The sequence below is a fragment of the Myxine glutinosa genome, chromosome 12 (assembly GCF_964187855.1).
Source record: "Myxine glutinosa chromosome 12, kmMyxGlut1.1, whole genome shotgun sequence".
Classification (NCBI taxonomy): domain Eukaryota; kingdom Metazoa; phylum Chordata; class Myxini; order Myxiniformes; family Myxinidae; genus Myxine; species Myxine glutinosa.
In genome coordinates this window covers 8,635,374-8,661,487 of record NC_136272.1, presented here as the reverse complement: position 1 = coordinate 8,661,487, position 26,114 = coordinate 8,635,374, and the positions used below count along the sequence as shown (strand labels likewise).

At 46.1% G+C, this 26,114-nt stretch overlaps 1 protein-coding gene across 2 annotated transcripts; it reads left to right on the top strand.

Moving 5' to 3' along the window:
• Positions 1-2,803: 2,803 nt before the first annotated feature.
• LOC137438253 (uncharacterized) lies at positions 2,804-24,390 on the top strand. Of its 2 annotated transcripts, none has more exons than XM_068133351.2 (3): positions 2,804-3,015; positions 14,052-14,150; positions 18,293-24,390. In XM_068133351.2, exons 1-3 carry the CDS (start codon positions 2,893-2,895, stop codon positions 19,373-19,375), a joined length of 1,305 nt encoding a protein of 434 aa, XP_067989452.1. In that variant the 5' UTR covers positions 2,804-2,892; the 3' UTR covers positions 19,376-24,390. The 2 variants fall into 2 exon arrangements, with proteins under 2 accessions (XP_067989452.1, XP_067989450.1); XM_068133349.2 differs by having other exon boundaries at positions 2,833-3,015; positions 14,049-14,150.
• The last annotated feature ends 1,724 nt before the right edge of the window (positions 24,391-26,114 follow it).

The window sequence follows — 26,114 nt, the reverse complement described above, 5'->3', positions numbered from 1 at the left end:
CTCATAACACAACAAATCGTAACACAACAACTCGTTACACAACAACTCATAACACAACAAATCGTAACACAACAACTCGTTACACAACAACTCATAACACAACAACTCGTTACACAACAACTCGTAACACAACAACTCGTAACACAACAACTCATAACACAATAACAACTCATAACACAATAACAACTCGTAACACAACAACAACTCATAACACAATAACAACTCGTAACACAACAACTCGTAACACAACAACTCGTAACACAACAACTCGTAACACAACAACTCGTAACACAACAACTCAAAACACAATAACAACTCATAACACAATAACAACTCGTAACACAACAACAACTCATAACACAATAACAACTCGTAACACAACAACAACTCATAACACAATAACAACTCGTAACACAACAACTCGTAACACAACAACTCGTAACACAACAACTCGTAACACAACAACTCAAAACACAATAACAACTCGTAACACAACAACTCATAACACAATAACAACTCGTAACACAACAACTTGTAACACAACAACTCGTAACACAACAACTCGTAACACAACAACTCGTAACACAACAACTCATAACACAATAACAACTCGTAACACAACAACTCGTAACACAACAACTCGTAACACAACAACTCATAATACAACAAATCGCAAAACAACAACTCGTAACACAACAACTCATAACACAATAACAACTCGTAACACAACAACTCATAACACAACAACTCGTAACACAACAACAACAACTGGTAACACAACAACAACAACTGGTAACAAAACATCAACAACTCGTGACACCACAACAAATCGTAACACAACAACTCATAACAACACCAACAACAACTTGTAACATAACAACAAACACAACAGCAATTCGTAACACAACAACTCCAACAACAACAACAAGACATAATATCTTCTTTCTCAATGTTGAAAAGCTCACACAAGTCCAGTGACGAAATCCCAATTCCTCCTCCTTCCAAATTTCCACTTTTCTCTCCAGAGAGTTGAATTCCTTTCTGTATCCGCGTGTTGACGACCCAATGCATCCTCTCCTGGCCCCGCCCCGTTCCTCCTCACCCCTCGCCCCACCCATTGTTTGTCCAAGTCTCCTATCTTGTCCTCTCCTGGCCCCGCCCCCTTCCTCCTCATCCACGCCCCACCCATTGTTTGTCAAAATTTCCTATCTTGTCCTCTCCTGGCCGCGCCCCCTTCCTCCTCATCCACGCCCCACCCATTGTTTGTCCAAATCTCCAATCTTGTCCTCTCCTGGCCCCGTCCCCTTCCTCCTCACCCCACGTCCTCCCCATTGTTTGTCCAAATCTCCAATCTTGTCCTCTCCTGGTCCCGTCCCCTTCCTCCTCACCCCACGTCCTCCCCATTGTTTGTCCAAATCTCCAATCTTGTCCTCTCCTGGCCCCGTCCCCTTCCTCCTCACCCCACGTCCTCCCCATTGTTTGTCCAAATCTCCAATCTTGTCCTCTCCTGGCCCCGCCCCCTTCCTCCTCACCCCACGTCCTCCCCATTGTTTGTCCAAATCTCCAATCTTGTCCTCTCCTGGCCCCGTCCCCTTCCTCCTCACCCCACGTCCTCCCCATTGTTTGTCCAAATCTCCAATCTTGTCCTCTCCTGGCCCCGTCCCCTTCCTCCTCACCCCACGTCCTCCCCATTGTTTGTCAAAATTTCCTATCTTGTCCTCTCCTGGCCCCGCCCCCTTCCTCCTCACCCCACGTCCTCCCCATTGTTTGTCCAAATCTCCAATCTTGTCCTCTCCTGGCCCCGTCCCCTTCCTCCTCACCCCACGTCCTCCCCATTGTTTGTCCAAATCTCCAATCTTGTCCTCTCCTGGCCCCGTCCCCTTCCTCCTCACCCCACGTCCTCCCCATTGTTTGTCCAAATCTCCAATCTTGTCCTCTCCTGGCCCCGCCCCCTTCCTCCTCACCCCACGCCCTCCCCATTGTTTGTCCAAATCTTCAATCTTGTCCTCTCCTGGCCCCGCCCCCTTCCTCCTCACCCCACGCCCTCCGCATTGTTTGTCCAAATCTTCAATCTTGTCCTCTCCTGGCCCCGCCCCCTTCCTCCTCACCCCACGCCCCACCCATTGTTTGTCCAAGTCTCCCATCTTGTCCTTCAACTCTGCTGTTGGTGTTTCCCCCTCTCTCTGCTGTTCCTTTTGTCCTGTTGCGTCCTGATCCTCAAAAAAAATTCAAATTAGCATGAAAAACCACGTTCCGTTCTTTGTTCATTTGTACTTAAAAATCAATATAATCACGTAAGAAATTTTGATTCTGTGGAACTTTACGGGTCCATTCACTGGACAAAAACGAATAGAAGGTTTTTCATCAATTCGGACCCGCTCTTCCTACATCGTTTTCACTGCGCGAATAAAATCGTGTTATCAGCCTTTTCGTCCCCCACGGGCCCCTAAATTCCCATCGAATCAAACTGATAGATCAACTTTACCACCTAATACACCTGAACTCTCCATCGGGAGACGAGCGTCTGCCCCCACTTGGGACGATTCATTAAAATTCGTGAATAAACCGGTCAAACTGTTACCAAATCTGCCGGAACTTGTCGGCTGTGACGAAGTGTTCAGTTAGTGGCATATGCAGAGCGTGGCGGCTCCGAAAACGGTATTTCAGTGGAAAAAGAAGAAGAATTTTAAGAAGAAGAAGAGGAGGAGAGAAAAAGGAAGACTGTTGAATTTTGAATACGGAAGAAGAAGAAGCGGAGGAAGAAGAGGAGGAGGAAAGAAAAAGGAAGACTTGAATTTTAAATACGCTAGATGAAGAAGAAGAGGAGGAGGAAGAAGAAGCAATCAAGAAGGGCAGCGTGATAACAGGAACGGTTTGATTGTTGAGGGGATAATGGCGGACCAAGTAGAGATCGTTTTGTTCTGTTTGTTAATTATACTTTATGGGATTTGGAATCGCATGTGGATGAACCGGATAAACAGTCACGTCCACAGGCGGAAGCGAAAGCGTTATCAGGTGGGATTCCGTAACCAGGATGGTCACCGTGTTACCTGTCGTGTTTTCGTCCTTAACACCATATTTGGGGGTAATCCCTCTACATCATTACATGGTGTAATACATACGCTAGGTTTAAGGTAGGATGGAGCTACATCCCACGTGGCCCCACACGTGACTCGTACTCTAATCTCCTCCCAAACTCGTTTACGTTGATTCTGCACATGTTCTACTTCAAGTCCTACAATCCCATATATGATATTCCACTCTCTCATACTAGTGGAAAGAAGGAAGTGTAAGGGGAGGAGGGGGGCGATGAGTTTGGGTTAGATGGAGTCGGGGTGGAAGGGGAGGGGTGATGGAGTCGGTGTTGAGGCAGGTCGGGTGGGTTGAGCAGGTGGGGGGGAGGGGAGGGGTGGTGAACTGAATCGAGTCGGGTGGGTTGAGCAGGTGGGGGGGGGGGGGGGGGAGTTGGTGAGTTGAATCGAGTCGGGTGGTAGTGAGTTGGGGGTGATTGATCTCAGTTGTGGTCTAGTTGTACTATTTTGTATAAGTAACCCCATGACTATAGTTTTTGCAGGTGTCTTTCTGTCTGTCTGTCTGTCTGTCTGTCTGTCCCCAAATTGTCTGCTTTTGGGATTGCTACCTACCGCATGGTGAGTGGTAGACTAATCCAACACCCCTCACTGGCTTTGCTAGTGGGGAGGGTGATTGTGACACCTGCGTGGACCAAAAACAATATCTGGCAAAGGGTGTATGAGCTCCTGTAGGTAGCCAACGGCCATCCAGTAAGGAGATGGTGTCTCCTAAAAAACACCCATCCGGTGTCTCCTCAAAAAAACACCCATCCAGTGTATCCTACAAAAACACCCATCCGGTGTCTCCTCAAAAAAACACCCATCCGGTGTGTCTCCTAAAAAAACACCCATCCGGCGTGTCTCCTAAAAAACACCCATTTGGTGTCTCCTAAAAAAACACCCATCAGGTTATTACATGCTCCTCCCTGACCCCCTGGTCACGGTGTAACTCCGAGCCCCGAGAGGAGTCACGGCAGAAAAATGTGTTATTCTGTATGTCAAAGATCAATGGAGAAGCCACCCCAATTGTTACTCACAAACACATATTGTATTAAGATCACACAAGAATAACAGTACAACAATAATAGTAATCAAAAGTACAATCAATATGTACTATGATGGTACCATCAGTTTCGTAATATATAACTCACTGTGCTCCAAGTGAGTGAACCAAGAACATTCCCCAATGTCTCTTATTCCCGGCTTCAAGCCAACGTTGATTCTCTCCAGTGATCGCCAGAACGATGTCCAATCGAGACCAGAACCCTGTGCGGATGGCAAGTACAGTCACACAGCCGAAGCTGCACAAAGGCGCCCTCAAGGCGACTGGGAAATCCAAAGGCCCTCCAGGCGACTGGGAAATCACACCCTCGGGTATGGACTTTCACGGGTCACAGTCGGCGAACCGCAAATTAATCATCAAGCCACGGTACACACACACACACACACGCCAGATACGTCTGAAAGCGGTGAAAACGGCTGACAAAGCAAAGACCCTGCTCGACGCGCGAAGCGCGTGAGTCAAAATGGCCGACGAGCCGTTCTTGAGACGTAATGGCCCAGCGATAATTCTCCTCGGAATCCACCGCCAAAAACCTGACACGCAGGTTGATCGGTCACAGCGATGACAACTCTGTCGCAGGAATCCCTTTCCCGGGAACCCAAAAGTTCACTCGTGACTCTTGCTCGCCAACGTTCGCTCCAGACCGCAAGTAGCTCGGCTCCTTCTTGTCCGACTCACTCGCTCCGGCCCCTTTTCTCCCTCTTCTTCCTCCTCGTCGTCCGGTTCCCGATCCGGTTTCCTGTTTCTTTTAACATTAACTTTTTTACCTTTTGAAAACAGTTCATGGACAATAAACCTTTTGAAAACAATAAGAGTACATGGAATCAGAAATATTTACAGTGGATGCAAACCACCACAACGGAAGTGACGAATCCGTAACACGTCTCCTAAAAAACACCCATCCGGTGTGTCTCCTAAAAAAACACCCATCCGGTGTGTCTCCTAAAGAACACCCATCCGGTGTGTCTCCTAAAAAACACCCATCCGGTGTCTCCTAAAAAATACCCATCTGGTGTCTCCTAAAAAAAACACCCATCCGGTGTGTCTCTTAAAAAAAACACCCATTCGGTGTGTCTCCTAAAAAAAACACCCATCTGGTGTGTTTCTTAAAAAAAACACCCATTTGGTGTGTCTCCTAAAAAAAACACCCATTCGGTGTGTCTCCTAAAAAAACACCCATCCGCTGTGTCTCCTAAAAAAAACACCCATCCGGTGTGCCTCCTAAAAAAAACACCCATCCGGTGTGCCTCCTAAAAAAAACACCCATCCGGTGTGTCTCCTAATAGTGTAGCAGCATAGCAAACCTGTTGTGCATTTTGTGATACAAGCACCAAATTTGGTACACTAGTAGACTATCATATTGTTATGAATTTGGTAGAGCAATATCTAGAGCTAGGTAGATCTGAATAGGTAGGTATTCGGCTGTCGTGACAGGGACTCTACATGTAATAAGTTCTTGATGTTTAGGCGTTTGTCGGGGTAAGATGTATGGTTGTGGACCTACCTGGAGGTTCGAGTGTTAAATAGTGAGGGATTAAAGGTAACGCCCCTGTGAGTCTCACCTGGTAGTCAAACCTCTGTCCATTATGGCACTGCAAACCACATAAACATTAGTTAGGTCCTTAGCGCAACATTAAATAATTCCCTTTCCCTGACATTGACTTCGTAATAAATAGACAGGAAACCAGGCCAAAAACACCGCCACGGTTGGCCGCCGCCGTTCGCACCTCAAAGGCCTACCAACCTCGCTGGCATGTGTTACAAAACGACCGCGGGGGGGTCGCGGACGGGAGATGTCAGGAGTCGCATGCCGCAGAGGGCGTGACCTGGGCGAGTTGGGAGGCTGTGATTGGCTGAGGAGTGCGCCAATGTGACGTCATCGGCCACCAATATATGCGACGGTCGGACGCCATTTCAGGCAGTTGAGTTCGGGGCAGACGCAAGCAGACGCCATTTCAAGAGTGGAGTTCGTGGCAGTCCGGAGTTGAGTTCGTGGCAGTCCAGAGAGTAAGAGTTGAGTTCGTTGGGGCAGACGCAAGCAGACGCGGGCAGACGCGGGCAGACGCAGGCAGACACCAGAGAGTTCGTAGGAGTTGGTTGGAGCACACAGTCGACGCAGAGACACAGTTGGTGGAAAAGCTCCCCGAAGGCAGTTGGTGGAAAAGCTCCCCGAAGGCAGTTGGTGGAGAGTTCGTTCACACACCGAGCACACCAAGCCCACAGAGCACGCGGCAGTTCGCAGCAGTTCGTTACAAGTCGAGCCCTCCGTTGAACCATTGGTGCACGGGCCTTGTGGAGATCGTCCTCGTGTGAAGCTGCTGGCCACGCGTCGGACGCGTGGTGCTTGGAGCGGGGCCTCGTAGAGCTTGGAGCGAAGGACCTGGTGGTGTGCGATCGGGCCAAAAGGAGCGGTGTTGGACGGCCGCCACCAAGGCGACGAAAGACAGATAAGCCGCATCCGCGTACATTTGAACGACGTGACGTGTTATTTTTGTATTCATAATCTCCCTCGTATCGTGTTTGCTGTCAGTCGTGTGGGGACGTCCCGATTTAGAGTTATTAGATTTACCGGCGCGGCTTTTTCACTGTATTACTATTCGATAATAAATCCTTATATTATTTTCTGTATATATATCTGAACGCAGTTTTCCTGGGTGTTTGATTTTAATAGGTAAGGTTGCGGAGCCTTCGCTGTGTCCCGCCATTCCGCGCGTTTGTGTTGAACTTGAGTCCGCCATTGAGTGTTCGCCTCGGGAGTTAAAGTCTCGCAAATCGGCCATCCGTAACTGTGGTGTTAATCACAGTTGCGTAACAATATTATGAAAAGATCTGGATATTGGGCCATCTCAGATTCAGAGATTTGATTTTTGCAAGATTTCGATTCGATTGGGATCGAAGAGAACACCTTCTTCGTCTTCTGTACAGTGAAGTTGCCAGCCCTGAATTATCTGGCTACATCTGGGTGCTTCATTGGGAGTGCAACCGTGTCCCTCAGGTGAACAGGGACCCACCTGGCATAGTGTGTGTGGTCTAAGGCATGGAACCATGGGACCAGTTCCGTCAGGGCATCAAGGTACGTCGTGAATGAAGCCTGCCGCAGAGAACGCACGTAGACCAGTACCAACATCTCTAGTTCCAGCACAGTTGCCCAGTACTGAAAGTTGGGAATGTCTTCTCCTCTCTGGTGACACCAGTCTTCGAACTCAGGCAGGTCTTCTGCATCATCAGCATATGTCATACAGTGGCGTTCATACGCACGGTGTTGCAGGATGTGCAGTGCCGCTGCAGTGATTTGATGAGCTCTTCTTGTGCGGGTGACGTGGGCAGCTCGTAGGAAGGAGTCGGCCGTCCCTGGCGTTGCAATCTCAGCTTGCAAAATCTGCAAATCTTGCAAAAATCAAATCTCTGAATCTGAGATGGCCCAATATCCAGATCTTTTCATAATATGATAGTCTACTAGTGTGCCAAATTTGGTGCTTGTATCACAAAATGCACAATTCTTTTGAATATTTGGGCTAAGCCGCCCCACTATAAAAAACACACCCATCTGGTGTGTCTCCTAAAAAACACACCCATTCGGTGTGTCTCCTAAAAAAAACACCCATCCGGTGTGTCTCCTTAAAAAAAACACCCAACCGGTGTGTCTCCTAAAAAAAACACCCATTCGGTGTGTCTCCTAAAAAAAACACCCATTCGGTGTGTCTCCTAAAAATAAACACCCATCCGGTGTGTCTCCTAACAAAAACACCCATTCGGTGTGTCTCCTAAAAAAAACACCCATCCGGTGTGTCTCCTAAAAAACACCCATCCGGTTTGGACCGGTTCAAGTCATACCAAAGACTTTTAAAATGGTATGTGCTGCTTCCTTGCTTGAAAAGGATAGAGCATGGACAATCCCCTTCGGGTGGCATCCATGGGGAGGAGGAAATCCCTCTTGAGGAAATGCCCCGCTGAGTACGGTGAGAAAAGCGGCGCAATTGTTATGACGTCGCTGGTACCCACAGTATCCCGGATAGTGACGTTAGTGGCGGCATTTCCCCCAAGCTCAGTGGCTGTGTGAAGTGTTTGTCTCATCAGTGTGTGTGTGTGTGTGCATGTGTGCGTGTGCGTGTGTGCGTGCGCTCTATTACAAGCCGTTGCCCAAGTATTTTTTTTTTAAACCTCTGGAACCTTATGGGGGTCCCATCAGGTGTCCTAATAGTGGGGGGGCCAATGTTTTCCCGTTGAATTCAAATGTTAATTTGTGGACACTGGTTGGGTTGTCTTTAGGGATGATAGAAGTTGTAGAAAAAATATGTCTCCATTTTTTTCAAGTTCTTTATAGCGGCCATTTTGGATTATCAAAATGGCGTTTGTTGAAAACCGAAATTGTCATTATCTTGGCTTCTAAATGACCTAGAGTGTTAATTTTGGTGTCCAAATGTACATATTTGCGGATACTTAATCCAATAAACACACATTTATACACCTACATATGATCAAAAGGGTTCTTATGGCAGCCATCTTGGATTTTCACGCACTTATGCCAACACATATATATATTTTTTTCCATCATTTTCACTTCTAAATCACATAAAGGCTGGACTTTAGTGTTCAAATGTACACTTATAATGTCTTTGTGCAATATTTTTAGTTGGCAGTGTTCATTGTTACATTGAAGGATCTCCATCCTCCTCATCATCAGTGTTATCGATTCCCATGGGGCGCTCCTGACCCGTGTTACCACACACCTCTTCATCTGCCCCACACATACACATCTCAGAACAGTTGAGATGCTGAGACCTGCATGAGCAGTGAGACATGCATTGGGTCTTCTTGCAGTTACATTTGATTAGATGTGTGATGGCAGCTGGGGCTGGAGGGTCCTTGGTTGTGATGGGCACCAGCTGATCTCCTTCTGCTCTCCATCCATGTTCTGTTGGTTGTGGAAGCTGGGGGTCCGGTACATCAGCCTGATGCCACACCATGGCCTGGAAATGTGCACGAGCAATGGCTTCATGTAAAGCTCCCCGTGTTGGTGGCAGCTTCTGTGCCTCTAGCTGTTTCTTGGTAAACAGTCTCCACCTCAGCTTGCCCACATCCACAACTGTAGTACGAGGCTCATACAGCTGGCATACAAATGCCTCAATGTCACTTTCTGTGTCAGCTCTCAGCTCCTCAGAGGCCCCAAGGTCATGAAACGCAGATACCACCTCAACAGAGCACCTATTGAGGGCTTGCCAACATGTGAGCTTTCCCTTGCCGGCAAACCGACCAGTCTGGTCTGCTCCCGTGAATGCATGGAATCCTGGTAGGGCTGCAGCCTTCCTGACACCAAGTTCATGTACTATTGGTTCCAGTGAGATTTGCCTCTTCTTGTTCCCCACACCCGTGATGAAGTATGTGTCTTTGCATAGTTCATGGTACCGGTGGAGTGCTAGGATGAATACATCAGTATCAGGTGACTGAATGTACAGCTGTGTTGCACCTCTTCGGACGGCATCTAGACTGTGAAGAAAGATCCTCGTATCAGCCTCCTCCTGGGAGCTACGGAGATGCTGTACATCCATGCAGTTGGAGAAGACATCCTGCCTTGAAGTGACGATGAAGACCTTGGTAGTCCCCTCAAAGTGACACAGAGCTTTCTTTGCCAGATAGACAGTTAGCTCATCTTTGGTGTTGGTGTGCGACAGGAACTGTTTTGCTGTCAGTTTCCCAATCGGGGTGCTGTCTTGAACGTGGTAAGCAGTGGGCGGCTTGCCACCTTGGCGCCTCTCCCGTGTGGCCTCTTTCAGTGAATTTGGCAGATCATATCGGTCAAACACGAGGTGGACTTCATCATACCCGTTGGTCTTGCAGTCCAGTGTTGCATTGAAATGGCCAGCCCACTGGGCACATGTTTTGACCCATTGTGGCTTACCCATTGCTTGCACTAATGCCATGCCGTCTATGACAGTCACCTTCTTGGGAGGGGGTGGAGTATGTTCAGGATTGTCGTCGTCTGGCTGCTGACCAGTGCCAGTTGACTTCTTGGGTAGATCTTCTAGGATGCCCATGAGCTTGCTTTTGTCTGTGCATGGTAGTAGTGTCCCAGCCATTGCTAGCATGTTGTCCCATCGAGGACAGCTAGCATGTTGTTCTGCGCGCTTGTCATCTCCTCTCGGTTGTGTAGATGACAGCTCTGGGCAACCTGTTGTGCTGACTGGGTACATGGGCCCCTCAGATGGGGATGCTCTTGGAAGAATTCGTCCACATAGAGGTCGAAGAGGGCTTGGACAGTGGTGATGTGGGCCTCCAAAGCCCTCTTCATGTGCTTGGCTTCCAGTATTTGTCTGGTCGTTGTTGGGCCATAGATATCAGCCTCAGACCAAGCCTCGTCAAGACCACTGTCCTCTATGGCATTCCCAGCAGCCCTCAGTGCAGCCATCACAGTGTGCATCTCCCCTAGTCGCAGTACCCACTTGCCTTTGCAGTCATCTCTGGTCATCTCCAGCTGTTTGGCTCGCTCATACAGGGCCATGTCTAAGGTGATCACTGTCTTCCTATCGGGACCCATGACCATGCAGTTGATTTGCTGTGTCTGTTTCAAGACTGTTATCAGTGTTTGCCATTCATGGGCTGGTGCTGCTACCAATGGCAGGGCGTTGACCTCTGTCAGAGGCTTCGAAGAGGAGAGCAGTGAGTTGTAGGCTGTCCAAGTTGGGATATCGTGATGCTTGATCCTACTGCCAGGTGGTTGTTTTGGATCGTGGACGAGTGACCCAACAGGGTCAGCATGCTGGGGTTCTGCAGCTTGCAGCTGGTCATCTGGTGGGATGATGTCGTCTTGTACGTCCTCAGCTTCAGCTGTTCGCATGATTGTGCGTGAAAGTAGCCACACTGTGTCTGTCGCAGAGTACGGCTTGGTGACATCTGGGTTTGACCGTGTCTTGAAGCTATACGTGGTACCTGTGGCAGATTGTTTGTTTGGTGCTTGGCAAGGAACAAAGTCTGGAGCAGTCAGAACCTTGAGTGAGCGGTGTCTGGCCTTTCGGTCATGTAGTGTCAGTGTTCTATGTTCATCTGTGGAGGGTGCATGTTCCCGTCGTTGGTAGAGTGCCCAGGCTGTAGCATGGAGTGTCCGCTTCCCATCAGGTGTGTCTTCATTGAAGTCACTGTTGTCCACTGCAAAGAAGACAAACGTCCCTATGCGCATGGTTCTTGGAAAGTATACACCCTGTTCTGTCGTAGACTCTATGACTGAGTTGGCCAGCTGTGTCTCCAACCGCAAGATCCGACTATAATCAACAGACAGACCGAACCCATGCAGGAAATCCAGAAGCTTCTTGTTTCTGGTGGACTGATGGACTACAATGGCAACGGCAAGCTGCTGTGGCCATTCTAAGCGATGGCGGAATGGTGCATCTGGCTCTTTGGGCTTGTACGTGACTTGGCGTTTTGACTTGTAGCCGTACATGATGTTCTGACTGATGGTTATAACATCTCGATGAATAGTGGCTGAGCGCATAGTCTCTGGCTCAATGCTCGTGGCTGGTCCTTCCAGTAGCCAGCGGAGGAAAGCATAGAGTACTTTGGGTACATGCTTTTCAGCATCATCAGTGTTCATTTCTCCTTCAAATTGCCATGGGTGCTTGTTCTGACAAGCAATGGCACTGCGGAGAACAGAGGCACTCTCAAACAGTTGTTCGATGTTTTTTTCATTTGTCTTCGTCATTGCATCTTCGACAGCTGCATCACGCACGGCAGTGGAGAATACACAGTCTGACTCGTTTCGACGTTTTGGTTTCATGAAGTGAACGTCATCAATGTGAGAGTTGATTTTCTCCTTCATGCCTTGGGTAGTAGGTGATGGGACATTGTGCACACCATTATTGTCAAGAATCCTGGAGTAAACCGACTTCAGGTCAGACATGTTGAGAATTTCACCAGCTTGGAGTAGAGAGCGAACAAGGCTGACAAACTCAATGTCTGCGGCTATTTTGATAACATTAGTTTCTTGCAGTATGTGTTCTTTGTCATCACTTGATGTCCCACTCTTGGGAGCACATTGGACATTCTGCACCCAGCATGGGAGATGATACTTGACGTCGATCGCATGAGCATCATGTGCACTGATGGCAGCACTCAGCTGAACTTTCCACTTGTGGTTGCTGCCTTCTTCAACAGCTTTCTTCAGCTGTTTACCTGCGTTGAACGTGCATACAACATGTACACTTTCCTTAGTGACCTCTTGACAGAAGAAACAAAGGTCTCTGTTGAATGGAGTTGATGATGAACGTGTGAAGCGAAGAGTCTCGTCTTGCGTAGAACCTGAGGTACTTGCAGCGGCAGGTGCAGAAGAAGGACGTCCACACCTCTTATGAAGATGCTGGGTGTCGCCATGTTCGCAGGCTTTCTGGTGGCGAACTCTAGCACGCTCCAGGTGAGCAGTGTTGCATGTAGATCCATAACATGCCCGGTGCCACTTTGCTTTATTGTTCCTCAAGTCAGTGGCAGTGAAACAGCTTAATCGTTCGCTGATCTGTTTGAAGTCGGCATCACCATATCGTGCCCTCTCCTGGATGAACTGGAGAAACTTTGCATATGAGCCCAGTGCTGGCTCAGTCACTAGTGCACCTTGGGGATCCTGGCACTGAATGCAAAGTGTGAAATCAGTTTCTTTCTTGGTTTTCTTGCTTTTTGGCTCCATCATAGCTCAGGGTCACGAATCTGGAACATACAAATAACAAATAACAATTAAGATAGATGTGCATTAAGTTAGATTTTGGACACTGGTTCGGCTGTGCCATAAAAACCTATTTTTATCCCTTGTAGGTTATTAAAGAAGGTTTCATTCAATTCTCTATCCCCAAAAATGTACAACTGGACACCAGAATCGAAACTCTAGGTCATTTAGAAGCCAAGATAATGGAATTTTACGTTTTCGACATCCGCCATTTTGAAAATCCAAAATGGCCGCCATAAAGAACTTGAAACAATTGGAGACATATTTTTTCTAGAACTTATATCATCCCTAAAGACAGCCCAACCAGTGTCCAAAAATTAACAAGCAATTTCACCGGGCATTTCAATCTGCTACATTGGCCCCCCCACTATAAGGTGGGTGGGAGGTTTCATCAATTTCTCAATACAATTACGATTTTGAGTTTACACCTGTATAAAGCTGCTCTCTCTCCGCATGTAAACACATTCACGGGTTCGGTATTCCCAGTTTCGCCATTCCCCACATGTAGAAACATTAGTTCGTTCAGTAAAATCGCAATACAATTGAGGTTTCAAGTTTCCAACCGTACGACACCGATCCATAAAATTTCTCAAAATATTTATCTTTTGAGTTTTTGGACTCCCACCTGTGCGCTAGTCATATATTGATGCCCCCTAGAAGCCAGGTGTATTCATAAGGGGTATACTGTACAGCATTGAAGATGATTATTTTTTGTTTTTGATGTTTTTTTCCCCGTCGGTGATTGTAATTTTATGTGTTGATTTATTAATGTGGTTGGCAGAATAGCCTCAGCCCTAGAGGTATACACATTCACCTTTGAATTATCTACCCAGGGTTCGAGTCGCAACCCAGTTATAAACTCTCTCTCTCTCTGGTATTTTGCAGTTAGGGTGGTGAGGCATCATTGGAGTGCTGTCCCTCAGAAGGACAATAAAAATACTTTGCATTCATTCTGCGATTACCCTGAACAAACTACAAATTCTATCACTTCAAATTGAACACCAGGCCTGGCCAGCCGTTCCATGAAAGACTTTGCCCAAAAACGTTCCTTGGCAGACGCCACAAGAAGGTGCAAATAATTGGAGCCATTTAGTGGTAATAGTAGTAGTAGTATAGTCATACATTTACAAGGTGCTTGGTTGCCATAGTAATTTCTCACCTGAACAGTGAACATCACTCAGTGTAAAGTTACTGTCTGTCCACTGCCCAGCAGAGCAAACTTTGGGACGATTTTCAAGATCTCGAAGAAGAACTCGGTGATGAACTGCAGTATGAGTCGATGGAGAAACGTAGAAGACTTCACATGAACAAGGTAATCAAATATGCCTGGTTTTTACCTCCATCACCAAAGGTGGACGCAGCTTATGTTTTCACCCCTGTCTATTTGTCTGCTTGTTTGTCTGTGAGCTGGATATCTCTAGAAGTTATGGACAAATTTGGACGAAACTTGGTGGACAGGTTGGGTGTGTGACAAGGACTAATTGATTCAATTTTGGTGAAGATCCAGAAATTTTAGGTGATTCTTCACCACTGAGAGATAGGGCCAAAAACGATACACAGTAAACCATTAAATATTGGTGTTGTGTTCCAGGAAAATGATATTTATAACCGCGATAGTTAAAACCAATTTTGTATGGTAATAAGGGGTTCGGTTCCTGTGCTTTGAGAAATTTAGAGGATGGAGGGCGGCAGGCAAAAATAAACATGACAATTTAAACAAGAAAAAGAGCAATCAGAGATTGCAAACCCTTGTCAGGATGTATTTTCAGTGGTTTTTAAGGCTTTTGTGTTAAAACAAATATGGCGGCCGAACCACGTGACCGGTGACGTCATCATTATTTTTTTTCTAAACTAATTTATTCCTAGATTATGCTCAAGGAATTTCATCTTGATCGGATGAAGTTTTGTACTTGTCGAATTATGACGTCATAATGGAAGCACCTATGACATCATCATGAACATATTTTATTCCCCATGGAGAGTTCTTTACAATGAGCCATGTCTCAATTTTTTCTATTCAGCACTTTCGGAGATATAGAGGTGCAAATTTTTTTGGTTTTCCCAAGATGGCAGCCGAACGACGTGACCGATGACGTCATCATTATTATTTTTTCTCCACCAGTTTATGCCGACATGGCGCTCAATAAATTTCATCTTGATTGCATGAAGTTTTTGTACTTGTCGAATTATGACATCAGAATGGAGGCACCTGTTGAGTACCAGTTCACTGGTAATTCCCTGTTTGTCGTTAAAGGCGGCAAAAAGGGTTGGCGTCAGGAAGGGCATCCGGCCGTAAAACATTGCTTGAAATAGGGGACCGAAAAACAACAACAACCACGGTTTCCGAAAAAGGCCAACCCCCGCTTTGCGGGGAAAAATGGCCTCTAAAGGTGGTTTTTTATAATGGAGGCACCTATGACAATATGACATCCTCATTAACATATTTTATTCCTCATGGAGATTTCTTTACAATGAGCCATGTCTCAATTTTTTCTATTCAGCGCTTTCGGGAGATATTGAGGTGCAAAGTTTTTCGGTTTTTCCAACATGGTGGCCAAACCACGTGATATATGATGTCATAACTATCATTAAAAAATTCTACAGGTGGAGTTGCACCTGTGGTGAACATTTCCTGTCAATCGGACCAATGGTTGCAGAGAAAATCATATTTATTCTGTGCGGACAAACAAACAAACAAACAAACAAACAGACAGACAGACAAACAGACAAACAGACAAACAAACAAGAAGACGTCATGCGTAGCACGATACTTGTAAAATCCCCCCCCCCCCCCCCCACCCCAAAAGTTTTCCATTGATACAGCAAATTGTCCATTTCATGAAGATTAAAATTTACAATCTTGATCAAAACTCGGGTCAACAGGATGAAAAGTGACGATTTTTCAGATGAAAAATGATGATTTTAGAAGTTTGACCTTGACTTGATCTTTGACCTTTTGACCTCATAAATAGTTGGTTTCCCAATTCAGTGAGGCAATGCACAAATGCTGTTCAATTTCCAAGTCAATCAGATGAAAATTGATGGGTTTTCAGATGAAAATTGATGATTTTGGAAGTTTGACCTAGAGTTGGCCTTGGACCTTTTGACCTCAAAAATAGTTGGTTTCCCAATTCAGTGAGGCAATGCACAAATGCTGTTCAATTTCCAAGTCAATCAGATGAAAATTGATGGGTTTTCAGATGAAAATTGATGATTTTGGAAGTTTGACCTAGAGTTGGCCTTGGACCTTTTGACCTCAAAAATAGTTGGTTTTCCTATTTATTGACACAATGTGCAAATGCTGTTCAATTTCCAAGTCAATCGCTTGAAAATTGACAGTTTTCAGATGAAAATTGATGATTTTGGAAGTTTGACCTTCAGTTGACCTTTGATCTTTTGACCTCAAAAATAGCTGGTTTCCTAATTCAGTGAGCCAATATGCAAATGCTGTTCAATTTTCAAGTCAATCGGATGAAAATTTGACCGTTTTTCAGATGAAAAGTGATGACTTTTAAAATATGACCTTCAGTTGACCTTTGTCCTTTTGACCTCAAAAATAGTTCATTCCCCAATTTATTGACTCAATATACAAATGTTATTCAATTTTCAAGTCAATCGGATTTAAAATGGCGATTTTAGAAATTTGACCTCCAGATGACCTTTGACCTCAAAATCAATAGGGTTCTCAATTGGGACGACCTAGACAACTTCGTGAAGTTTTGTGACGATCAGTTTAGAATTGTGACCTGTAGGCCGGTAACAGACACACAGAACCACAAACGCAACCGACCAATATACTTGAAAAATCTTCGATTTTGCAAGTAATAAATATAAATCCACTTTACGATGAAGTCACCTGCTGTGTTGTCATTCAGAAGCGAAGGAAACTTGGCCCCTCCCTTCTGTAATGGGTTTAAAGCCCCCACCACTCCTCCCCTATTAATCTCTCAAATGGGTTTCCTTTGTAATATGTGGATGTTTTTTTAAATATTTTTTTTCTGCAGATCCATAAAGCAGCGAAGAAATAAAACTTAAAGAATCACTTTTGCCAATCATTTTACACTTCGGCACCATTCCCTTATCAACGGTGTGCGAAAGGCTCTTGGTGCGAGACAACCATCACAGCTCAGCTAAAGAACCACGATTGGTCGAAATTTAAACTAAATTGTAAATTTAGTAACTAAATCGGTACATAAAGAAGTTTCTGCGATTGGCCAAAACCCGTGATATTCAAACCCACCATATTCAAGGGTTTACTGTATAACGGATATCTCAAAGTTATGAAGGATTCTGACTAAAATTGGTGGACAGGTTGGGTGTGTGACAAGGACTAATCGATTCGATTTTGGTGAAGATCCAGATACGAGAATTTTGAAGTGTGATTCTTGAGCATTGAGAGTTGGGGCCAAAAATGATACATAGCAGGATATTTCAAAAACAGGATATGGCAAAACTTGGTGAATGAGTTGGGCAGGTGACAAGAACATGCCGATTAGATTTTGGTTTCGGAACGGAGGCTGATCTAGCCTATAAGTGGGATAGAAAATGTAAACTGTTGAACCTGGCAGAGGTTAGCGCTCTACCAAGTGCAGTTCTAGCTTATATTAGCTAAGCTACGTGGCATGGTAAATCATTGAAAAACTTTGTAACAAATAACTAACTAGATTTGTAATTTCTAAATTCAATGGACTAGCAACGGTACCCGCCCTAAGGGCGGGGCTTCAATTGGGAAGCCCAAATGAAAAGGCAAAATATCAGAAATTGAAGGCTTTTTTTTATTTTAAACGATTTATATAAACATCTGTTGAATCATATCACACGCAAATCATCAAAATCTAAATAGTACATGGCGCCCCTTTTTGAAAAAAGATTGAATTCTGCAAAACGGAAGCGGCCGCTGCACGTCTTTCTCAGCCGCACGTTTATTTGCGAAGAGTGCGGCCGAATCTGTAACACGGAATCGGCCGCTTCACCTGTTTCACAGTCGCTTTGCACACGCTGCCGTGTTCCTTCGGAGCCACACATTTATATAGGAAGAGTTCGTCAGGAGTCGATCTTTTCTCTCCTGGTACATAGAATTTCAACAAAAGCCACATCACTGTTCATATCGGTAAGTATTATTCCATCGTGTTTGGAAAAACTGGAAAACTTGGAAAAATTGGAAAAACAATATAGCCTATTTTACTCCAGGTGGTCCTAGGATTACCCACCCAAAATATCGTTGCTATCGGTTCAGCCGTTTTTGCGGTACCTTTGAACGGACGACAGACAGACAGATGGACGGACATTTGGTGAATTATAGTAAGATGACCTTACGTGAATAAAGTGCTTCCCCCCTCCACCTCACTCTCACACAAAATACAATGAAATATTTACATGAAAGTTGATAAAATGACTTAGCTTTTATTTTTTTATTTGAATGAAATTTGTGCTGTTTGATTTTTCTTGTTGCAGGCAGTGCACGCTTTCGTACATGCACAGAGAACTCATTCCCTGTGGACACACTTGACGTCATCCGATTGGTGGGACAGAGTTGCCTGCAATTTTACGGATGCTCAGTGGGTAGAGAACTTCCGGATGTCCAGGGAGACCTTCGACTATATCTGCCACAACCTCACGCCGGTGCTGCAACGGAGTGATACTCGTTTCCGTCTGTGCATACCCGTACGAAAGAGGGTCGCCGTGGCCTTGTGGAAGCTCGCGACGAACGCCAAGTACAGGAGCGTAGGACACCTCTTTGGGGTTGGCCGATCCACTGTGTGCAAATGTGTGCAGGAAGTTTGTAAAGCTATAACCGAGATCCTGATGCCGATCCACATTCCCATTCCAAGCGCAGAACATTTTGCTGAAATTGCGGAGCATTTCGAACAAGTTTGGGAGATGCCCCAATGTGTCGGCGCCATAGACTGCACACACATTCCCATCATAGCTCCTCAAGAATACCACTACGATTACGTGAACAAGAAAGATTGGCACTCTGTGGTGCTGCAAGTGGTTGTCGATGGGCAATCCCTATTTTGGGACCTTTGCGCTGGTTTTGCTGGAAGTGCAAATGACTCGCATGTAATCAGACATTCCAAGCTTTGGACTTTGGCTTCTGCTGGCAATTTGCTTCCCCCTGACACCAAGCGCATTGCTGGGCAGGATGTGGGTTATTACATTATTGGAGGTTCGGCCTATCCTTTGCAAACATGGCTGATGCGGCCTATTCCCGATAGAGGAAGGCTTACTAACTGCCAGCACCAATACAATTTAAAATTGAGACTTACGAGGTCAGTCATAGAAGATGCTTTCAAGAGGTTGAAGGGAAGGTGGCGATGTCTTCTCAAGAGGAATGACTGCGATTTGCACTTAGTTGTTAACATGATTACGTCGTGTTGCGTTCTGCACAACCTGTGCGAGGAACATCAGGACGATTTTCACGAAGAGTGGTTGATTGACAAGGAGCTTGCTCAGCCTGTGCATGTACTTCCAGAAACGTGTCCAACAGAAGGCAATTCCATCCGTGATGCTCTCGTTGAGTATTTGAGTCTGTGAATTTTAATTGCACATATTGTAACAAACACTGGCCGGGTCATAATGGACTATAACCTGGTGAGGCCGGAGTTGACACTCCGCAGGATCGTCTGAGCATGGAGGCTTGGATTTAAACTGGAGCGTGCTGAATCGCAGATCGGGTGACATTATAATTCTCCATTTGGTTGTGCGCACCGAGAATGTGATGCACCGAGAATGTGACTCGTGTTCTCACTGGTAATAATTTATTTGCACATGGACACAAATGGCCTTTTGGCACTTTCAAAAACCTTATGTTTAACAGTACTTGGAAAAAATATTCATGTCCTGGGGCAGAGTCAGATTCAGCATTCATGCCAGCTAATGCCCTGAGGGCAGAATAAGTGAGATTCAGCATTTAGGCCATCTAATGCCCTGAGGGCAGAGTAACTGAGATTCAGCATTAATGCCAGCTAATGCCCTGAGGGCAGAATAAGTGAGATTCAGCATTTAGGCCATCTATTGCCCTGAGGGCAGAATAACTGTGAATTTCTGCATTCGGACAAATGTGGCGGCGTCTAGCTCTGTTGGTTTAGTGCATCTTTTTTTTCAAACATTGTTCCAAAATCGTCATTTTCTTTGAGATGAAGTGGCAGAAGGTTTGTAATTGTGCAAATGCATGGATAAACCTCGATGGCGACGAGAAATGCAACTTAGCAGAGGATAATGTGCATGATTCACGAAAAACACCCCCATAAATCGTGCTCAGGAACGGAAAGCAAGATTTTAAAACATTTATCATGTTCTTTTTCTCAAGAATGCATAGGGTAAGATGTTCTATTAATTCTCTAGTTATGTCTGCACACGTAGGAAGCACACATCTCGTTTTTTCATTTCTGCAACTCACAATTCTGTCTCTCTCTCTTATTCTCTCACACACTCAACAACAACAACAACAACAACAACATGCATTTTAAGGCAATTTTCCCTGCTAGAGCGGGGGTTAGCCTTGCGGTCCCCATGACAATCTTCTCCATTTTGCCCTATTTTCTGCATCTCTCCTTGTTAACCCCCTTGCCCGCATTTCTTCTTCCACCATCTTTAGCCAAGTCTTTCTCGGTCTTCCCCGTCCTCTACTTCCTTCTACATTAACTTCCATCACTCTTCTCAACCAGTCACTTTCATCCTTCCTCAATACATGACCAAACCATCTCAACCTGTTCCTCTTCACAGCATCAATCACAGGCAATATTCCCATCACAGGCATATTCCCGAGTCTCACACACTCACATATAAACATATACACATATACACACACACATATTTATGCACATATACACATACATACAAACACACAGACACACACATATAAATATATACACATATACACACACATATTTATGCACATATACAGTCATGTGAAAAAGTAAGTACACCCCATGTAAAGTTTTGACTTTTTCAACATATTTCCACATACAGCTATTTGATCTTCATTTCAACAATATTGATAGATAAAGGTGATATAATATAACAAATATCATGAAACATTTACATTTTGTAGTCCATTGTATAATTTAAATAAATATAAATGAAAATTTCGCATGTGGAAAAAGTAAGTACACCCTTGGCTCTAATAGGTGGTATTGCCCCCTTTGGCAGAAACAACCTCAAGTAGGCGTTTCTTATAACTGTCTACCAGTCTCTGACGTCGACTGGGAGAAATTTTTGCCCACTCCTCCATGCAGAATTCTTTCAGCTGTGCGATGTTTGAGGGGTTTCTTGCATGCACAGCTCGTTTCAAATCCCCCCACAACATCTCGATGGGATTTAGATCCGGGCTTTGACTTGGCCATTCCAGAACCCTCCATTTCTTTCTTTTCAGCCATTCCAGCCAGATACATCCATAGAGGCTCCGGTCCCAAGTTTGTTTACACCCAGACAGGTCACTCCATCCCCTCACTCTGGTCAGCTGAGCGCACTCTCACCTGTCGATTACGTCATCACAACAACATACACGAACGTGCCCCCTGTCTGCAAGCCCTGGCAAAATCACCCGAGTCCATCCACACCATACAAAGCAATATGAAGCTTACTCTGTTCAATACCCGGTCCCTCAACAATAAAAGCCACATCCTGAACGACTTCATTCTGGACAATAAACTGGACTTTCTCTGTCTGACTGAAACCTGGCAACAACCTCTGGGCTACCTCTCACTCAACCTCACTACACCCAATGGTTACTCATACATCAATAAACCATGCTCGGAGGGCCGAGGTGGTGGAATTGCTGTAATACACCGACAGGACATCAAGACCAGCCTCATCTCCATCTTATCTGCTCCATTATTTGAACACCTGGCTTTTAAACTTTCTGGTCACACACAGTCAGTCATGGCATTTGTCTACCGCCCTCCCAAACCACACCCATCATTCCTGTCTGACTTCTCTTACTTTCTGACCCAGCTCTGTTCCTTCTCCCCCTCAACCCTCCTCCTCGGTGATTTCAATATCCACATGGACTCCACTGACTCCACAATAACCGGTGACTTCATTGATATTCTTAATTGCTTTAACCTCACTCAACATGTCAACTTTCCCACCCATAGCCGTGGTCACATTCTGGACCTTGTCTGTTCTATTGGACTAAATCTACACCATCTCTCTGGCTCTGACCTCACCCTCTCCGATCACTTAGCCATCACTATGACCATCAACATTCCCACCCCAGCACCAAGGAAAAAACGCATAATCAACTTCCGTAAGCTAAACTCTCTTTCACCTACCTCATTCTCATCTTCCCTCTCTGAAAAAATGTCCACCTCTCCCTTCGTTGATTTGCACACCCCTTCTGACCTCACTGACTACTACAACCACACTCTCTCCTCCTGCCTCGACCAGCTTGCGCCTATAAAAACCAAAACAGTTTCCTTCACCCATTCTGCTCCCTGGTTTACCCCTGAACTCCGCCTGATGAAAACCCGTGCCTGCCAACTTGAAAGACTTCGTAATAAAACAGGTCTCACAATCCACTCCCAAGCCTACAAAGACCACCTGCAGCACTGCAAAGGTGCCCTCTCCCGCGCCCGCTCCACCTACTATTCTCAAATAATCCACTCTGGCTCCGGAAACCCAAAAGCACTCTTCTCCACAATAAACAAACTCCTCAGCCCCCTGGATACCACCACCCAGTCATTCACAGTCGACAACTGCATTTCTTTCCTTTCATTCTTCCAAAGCAATATAGACAACATCTACAGCAGCTTAACCACCACCGCACCTGCTCCCCCTCAAACCATCCGCCCCCCCCCCTTATCCTGCCAACCCCTATCTCAGTTTTCCCCAGTCTCCCCTACTGACCTCTCTGAACTCCTCACAGGAATGAAAACTGCCACCTGCACTCTGGACCCCATCCCCTCCAGCTTTGTTAAGGCTTGCCTTCCTGCTCTCTCTCCACTTATCACTGCAACGATAAACTCCTCCCTGTCTACTGGCATCATCCCACCATCCCTCAAAATCGCTGCTGTCACCCCCATTCTGAAAAACACCTGGACTCAACCCTGACACCCCAAATAACTTCAGACCCATCTCCAACCTACCCTTTCTGTCAAAAGTTTTGGAACGTACTGTAGCCACTCAACTCAAACATTACCTCTCTGCCAATAACCTGTATGAAACATTCCAATCCGGATTCCGCCTCAACCACAGTACGGAAACTGCACTCCTCAAAATCACCAATGACCTTCTCCTTTCCTCCGACGCCGGTAACCTCAACAGTCTCATCCTTCTCGACCTCAGCGCCGCCTTTGACACCATCAATCACATCATCCTCCTTACCCGACTTGAAACCACCTTTAACATCACTGGCACTGCCCTTTCTTGGATCAAATCATACCTCTCCGACAGACACCAGTTCATCATCTCCATCAATAACTGCAAATCCCCCACCGCTCCCCTCCCCCAAGGTGTCCCCCAAGGTTCAGTTCTCGGTCCCCTCCTCTTCATCCTGTACCTGTTCCCCCTTGGTCACTTAATTCGTCGTCATGGTCTCCAATTCCACTGCTTTGCCGATGACATCCAGCTTTTCATTTCCGCCAAGTCAATTTCCACCGTCACCCACTCTATCCTGACAAACTGCATCACTGAAATAAAATCCTGGCTTCAAATCAACTTCCTCAAACTAAACTGTGATAAATCCGAAATAATCATTATTGCACCAAAAACGCTCACCAAATCCACCCACAACTTCACCCTCAACATCGACAGTATCCCAGTATCCACCTCCCCTCACACCCGGAATCTTGGCATCATCTTTGACCAAACCCTCTCCTTCGACAAACACACTAAACAGATCACCAAGACAGCCTTCTTTCATCTGAAAAACATCGCCCGTCTCCGTCCATTCCTCTCCTCCACAGCTGCAGAAACCCTCATCCACGCCTTCATCACTTCCCGTCTGGACTACTGCAACAGCCTCCTCTATGGTTCACCCTCAAATATCGTCAATAAACTTCAATACATTCAGAACTCCGCTGCCCGTCTACTTACCCACTCCCGGGCCCGGGACCACATTACCCCCGTCCTTCACAAGCTCCACTGGCTCCCCATCTCCCAGAAAATTCAGTACAAAATCCTCCTCCTGACCTACAAAGCCCTCCATAACCTGGCCCCATCCTACCTGACTGACCTCCTCCCCAGACACACTCCCACCCGCACCCTCCGCTCTGCTGCTGCCAACCTCCTGTCCCCCCCCCATCCGGACCAAACTCGGATCCTTGGGGGACAGGGCCTTCTCCATCGCTGCTCCCACACTCTGGAACTCACTACCTCAAACCATCAGAGACTCCTCCTCACTCACCACATTCAAATCATCACTCAAGACCCACCTGTTCAACACCGCATTCAACCCCTGACCGTCTCTTCTCCTTCTCCTTCCTTTCTGTTTGGTTATTTAATTATGTATTTTTGTCTTTTTTGCCTTTGTTTTATGTACTATGTCAAAGCGTATTTGGGTTTCTTGAAAAGTGCTATACAAAATAAATGTATTATTATTATTATTATTATTATTATTATTATTCCTTGGTGGATTTACAAGTATGTTTAGGGTCATTGTCATGTTGCAAGGTCCACCTTCAGTTGAGCTTCAACTTTCAGACAGATGGCCTCACATTATCCTCAAGCACCCTCTGGTACAATGAAGAATTCATAGTGGATTCTATGATGGTGAGCTGCCCAGGCCCTGATGCAGCAAAGCTGCCCCAAACCATAATATTTCCACCACCATGCTTTACAGTTGGTATCAGGTTCTTGTGGTCAAATGCTGTCTTTGGTTTTCGCCAAACATGTCTTCTGGTGCTGTGGCCAAATAGGTGCTGTGGCTCTACCTTTGACTCATCTGTCCAGATCACATTGTTCCAGAAGTGCTGGTCTTTGCCGAGGTGTTCATTGGCAAACTTTAGTCTTACCCTGATGTTCTTTCTGGACAGCAAAGGTTTCCTCCTGGCACACCTCCCATGTAGATCAAATTTGTGCAGCCTCTTTCTAATGGTAGACTCGTGCACTTTGACATCAACAGTGGCAAGAGCGACCTGTAGGTCCCGTGATGACATTCTGGGGTTCTTAGAGACTTCTTTCAGCATCTTGCGGTCTGCTCTCGGGCTGAACTTGCTGGGGTGGCCTGGCCTGAACACGTTGGCAGTTGTTTGGAATCTTCTCCACTTGTAGATGATCTTCCGGATAGTCGAATGATTGATTTCAAATTGTTTGTAGATCTTTTTAAATCCCTTCCCAGACTCGTAGGCATCTATAACCTTCTTTCTGAAGGCCTCAGAGAGCTCTTTTGATCTAGGCATGGTGACGCCGCACACTTCAACAACAAAGAGAAAACCAAACTAAATGTCTGAGGTTTAAATAAGACAGGTTCCTCCAAGATCCTCCAATGATTGATCCTAAGACAGGTTCCAAGGTTTTTGGGACTCTGCTCCTATTACAGGCGTTTTGTGCCAAAATTTGCAGAGATAGCCAGGCCCCTTCACCGGCTTACGGAGAAGGGGACGAGGTTTAATTGGACAAGGGAGTGCAATGAGGCCTTCCTAGCATTGAAGGGGTGTTTGACATCCGCACCCATTCTAGCTTACCCCACCAGTGACGGGACATTTACCCTGGACACGGATGCAAGCCAGGAGGGATTGGGTGCGGTTTTGTCCCAGACACGGGGGGGGGGGGGGGGGGGGGGTCCTGGAACGAGTGATCGCGTATTATAGTCGGGCCATGAGTAGGCCCGAGCGAAATTATTGCGTCACTCGTAAAGAGTTATTAGCTATGCTGGCTGCCATGAGCCATTTCCACCCGTAATTGTATGGGTGGAAATTTCTGGTTCGACCTGACCATTCCTCCCTGCAATGGCTCCTCCAGTTCAAGGAACCGGAGGGCCAAATTGCAAGGTGGTTGGAAAGGTTGCAGCAGTACGATTTTCAGTGTGGCCCATAGGGCCGGAAAGGCCCATGGGAATGCCAACGCACTCTCTCGATGTCCCTGTTTGGGGGAAAACTGTAAATTTTGTGCGAGACACGAGGACAGGGAATAATTGGCAGACTCCACCCCTATCCTCGTAGTCCGTGCAACCCGGGTGAGAGGGCCAATCTTGCCACTAACCGCCGATGAGGAATTTGGAACTTTGGCTTCGAGCACGGACCAGCGGGAGGATCCCGTACTGGGACCGGTGCACGAATGGGTTCGATTGGGGAGAAGACTTAGTGGGAAAGAGGTCACCCCCCTCGGGGCA

What these genes read in the sequence shown, in the direction of transcription:
- LOC137438253 (XM_068133349.2), top strand. Translation starts at nt 2,893, where the DNA reads ATGGCGGACCAAGTAGAGATCGTTTTGTTCTGTTTGTTAATTATACTT. An exon ending in GGAAGCGAAAGCGTTATCAG is followed by an intron (nt 3,016 to 14,048) that starts GTGGGATTCCGT and finishes TCCACTGCCCAG; the next exon opens with CAGAGCAAACTTTGGGACGA. An exon ending in GAAGACTTCACATGAACAAG is followed by an intron (nt 14,151 to 18,292) that starts GTAATCAAATAT and finishes TTCTTGTTGCAG; the next exon opens with GCAGTGCACGCTTTCGTACA.